General features: G+C 31.7%; 1 protein-coding gene across 1 annotated transcript in view; it reads right to left on the bottom strand.

Annotated features, from left to right (window-relative positions):
* LOC132179844 (very-long-chain aldehyde decarbonylase CER1-like) overlaps window positions 1–2,343 on the bottom strand; it is a 10,917-nt gene extending 8,574 nt beyond the window's left edge. The window contains exons 1-3 of the mRNA XM_059592635.1: window positions 2,236–2,343; window positions 1,818–2,044; window positions 371–603 (exon numbers count right to left, since the gene is read on the bottom strand). Of these exons, the coding sequence (XP_059448618.1) occupies window positions 371–603; window positions 1,818–2,044; window positions 2,236–2,322 (547 nt within the window). The 5' untranslated portion in view covers window positions 2,323–2,343. The remainder of the gene's footprint in view (window positions 1–370; window positions 604–1,817; window positions 2,045–2,235) is intronic.
* Between the last annotated feature and the right edge of the window lie 1,532 nt (window positions 2,344–3,875).

The raw sequence follows: 3,875 nt of genomic DNA, 5'->3' as shown, positions 1-3,875 counted from the left end.
AAAAACTAACTTAGGGTTTTTTTTTTTTTTTTTTTGTGATATGTCCAGACAAGAGGAGGAGCTAGATTCGAACGAGTGATCTCTGCTTCATTAGGCGTGATCCCCAACCGATTAAGCTACCCCTTGGAGACAACTAACGAAAGGGGTTTAAATTGACTGCAATTAAAAGTTAAGGAGTTCAAATTGAGAGTTTTTAAAGTTTTGAGAAATCTTTTTAAAACGCGCGGTAGTTCTGAAGTCTAAAGTGAAGTTTACTCTTTAATTTTTCTATGTATGCATGGAGAGTAATGGATACATTTTTTTTTTTCTCACACACACATATATATATATATATATATATATATATATATAATAAAATGAAATAGCTTACAGGTAATTGGTTCAGTAGCAATGGAGGAATGGTGGTGGGAATGGTAACGAGAGTAAAGGTAATGGTGGTGCAATGCTCTGTGAAACCAGTAGTAAAGGAACTCCACTGGACCCGCATGAAGCAGACTTGAGATAACCATACCATCTCTTCTCCAAAAGGGTAGGTTACGACCCTGAGGAATAATCATAGGGCCTATGTATAATAAGAGTCCATTGAACAAGATCTGGTCATCCCTGTAAATTAACCAAAAAATCAATATAAGAGCAAATCATGTAAGTGAGAGCATTTGTTATTGTTATTATCATTATTGGTGACAGCAAATTTGATGCAGAAATTGATGTGTTAGCTTAGCTCAACCACCAATTGAACAAAGAGTTTCATGTCTACTAGAATTCGAATTGTTATCATCAACAAGCCAAACTGATGATATTTTATAGAATATGAAGCCTAAAAGATTTAGTGTAATGCTGTATATGAAGTTTATGGCGAACGAGAAATCTTGTGTATTCAGATTAATTATGTTTTTCTTTTAGTCTATTGTTAGAGTCCTATGTTTAGCTAGTTTGTTTTTGTTGGTGCACTTTCTAGTCCAAGAATTTGCTACCTAGTGATTTTCTTGATAGCTAAGTTGTGAAGAATTCTATATTGTAATGAGGTTCTTGTAAAACAAAAACAAGGTCAGAGGGTCTTCAGTTGAGGCCAAAAACTCTTCGATGCTTAAGTTAGTATTTTTTTTTTAAGATAAAAAAAATAATGAAAATTTGTCTTTATTTATCCATAAATCAGTATTTGAATGGTGAGAGAGGTATATGAGATTTAAGGGGGAGAGTTGGGAGACAAAGAGACGTAAGAGAGATGGTGATTGCGAGAATAGAGAGAGAGAGATCGATCTGATTCTCCCTCTCTGACAGAGGAAGAAGATCCAAGAAAGGCGTGGAAGTTTTTTTTGAAGGAGAAGAATCCCTTTCCCAATCTCTCTTATCTCTTTTTATCCTGTACATGTGTCGCCCAATAAATAGTGTGAGCAATGTTATAAATAAGTAGGAAAATGAGTGGGGCCTGCGGGAGGATATTTTCTCCCCAATGGTTTTGAATAAGTTGGTGGCTAAATAAAGTGATATAAGTGTAGTTTATTTAATGAATGAATGAAGTATTTTCATTGAAGTTTTAAGCTATATATTGAGATTTTTTTTTTTTTTTTGTGTAATTTTTCTTTCTTTCGGCGGTGAAATTTATATCAAAACTCATTTTTGGCCAATAAGACTCCGTTGAACCTAAAATTTATCTTTATTTTCTATTGTTCGTTCTTTCAACAAATTTTTATCAAACATTAACAGTTGTACAAGCCGCACGAAATAGCTCATTGCTAGAGAGTGTTTGTTTGAATTGAAATTTACTCATTCATCCAGTAAAGAGAGAAATCATAGTACTTAGTAAATTTACTTACCAGTTCCTTTCTCTATCAACCTGCTCGAATTCGATTCCTTTGTCCACAATCCTATTATTGCCTTTGGCTGTTTGGTAACGGGATAGAGAAATCCATAGCTGATTGTGAAGCATTCTCACCAAAAGGAATGGAAATAGAAGCAAGGCGAGGAGGTCTCTCTGATCACTTTCTCTCTTTGCCATGAATGAGTATATGCCATGCACCACCCATGGAGCCAAAATCACGTACTTTTCCCAACAGGTTGCCAAAAAAAGAAAAAGTCAAAAAAAAAAATGTATAATTTAAAAGAACAAAGATGCTAGATCAACTGCTGAATATTATGAACATATCAGTGTATATTAGAATGATAAGTATTCTTTGTATTGGTATAAGTGAATCTTTTCATAGTCCAATGGAGGGATAATGGGAGGAGGAATACCTTGAAGCTACCAAGAGGCTTCCATGGCCAGTCAGTGAGGATCCCTGGTTTGGTAGCCATACTCCAAAGTGCTATTTTTGCATGCATTTGGAGGGCTATATATAGTGTTTTTTTTCGTGGATAAAATTTTTCTTCAAATCAGTTTTTGAAAGAAATTTCCTTTAATTCACTCTAATAAATGTTAAGTATTTTTTAACATGTAAGAGACACATGTGTTCTTTAACATTCTTGATAGTCATTTATTACCCTTCTACTAATTAACTTAGAAACCCAAACATTGCTACCTAATAAAAAAGTGGCATGTAATCAAGATAATCAAAAAGAATTTTATGTTCAAAACGCTTCATATCCACTTTTATAGAACGCTTTTTCTTCATAAAATTAAAAGACAATTTTTGGCTCAAAACTTTTTGACTACTCAGAGAATAAGAATATGATGAAAATCTACTTAATTCTCAAATATAACATATCACATTTTTAACAGGTGTCATTTTTTAAGTGTTTGGATACCTAAAAACGATCAAAATTTAAGAATTTATTATTTATTTAAAATTATAGAGGATAGGAACTCAAATATGTTAGATAGGATCGGGCTTACATGCTGTTATTAGGAGTTTAGGATTTATGATCCTAAACCCTAAAATAACATGTTTAAGCAATGATCAAAATTGAATATCTCAAAATCTTTATTTATTTGTCTCTTCTATTAAAAGCTTCTAAAAATAAATCAACTTTAAAATTTTAATATTAACCGTTATTTACACTACAACACACATACTGTTATTTTTTTAATAACAGCAATCTAATTAGACAACACTAAAAAAAAAATTAGAGGGAGTTTGAAAAAATTTGTGTCCGGTTAATTAATTAGGTGATGATTACAATTTTTTTAAAAAAATATTTTTTTGGCCTTTTCGAGAAAAGGACAAAATTAACCCACTACGTTACACATTGGCCAACGCTTGACAGAGTACAGTTACCCAATAAATTGAAGAGAAGCTGACATGAATTTATAGGTACCTAATGGCTTTAAAATGTCCTATAAATTCATGGCAGCTTCTCTCCAATTTATTGGGTAACTGTACTCTGTCAAGCGTTGGCCAATGTGTAACGTAGTGGGTTAATTTTGTCCTTTGCTCGGAAAGGCCAAAAAAATATTTAAAAAAAAAAAATTGTAATCATCACCTAATTAATTAACCTATAATAAAGGAGCAGATACAAATTTTCTCAAACTCCCTCTAAAATTTTTTAGTGTTATCTAATTAGATTGCTGTTATTAAAAAAATAATAGTACATGTGTTATAGCGTAAATAACGGTTAATATTAAAATTTTAAAGTTAATTTATTTTTTGGAAGCTTTTAATAGAAGAGACAAATAAATAAAAATTTTGAAATATTCAATTTTGACCGTTGCTTAAACATATTATTTTAGGGTTTAGGATTATAAATTCTAAACCCATAATAACAGCATGTAAGCCCGATCCTATGCTAGAAGTAACTATCTGTAGCACTCAGAACAGAGAAAAAAAGAAGAAAGAAACCTGAAAATAGTATAATAAAATATTAGAACAAGTATACCTTCAAGTTGTATTGTTACAACAATACAACACCTTGAAGTTGAGGTGAAAAGAGACTCAAGA

Source organism: Corylus avellana, chromosome ca4, assembly GCF_901000735.1.
Source record: "Corylus avellana chromosome ca4, CavTom2PMs-1.0".
Taxonomy (NCBI): Eukaryota; Viridiplantae; Streptophyta; class Magnoliopsida; order Fagales; family Betulaceae; genus Corylus; species Corylus avellana.
The sequence above is the reverse complement of the archived record's forward strand: the minus strand, read 5'-3'. Positions and strand labels throughout refer to the sequence as shown.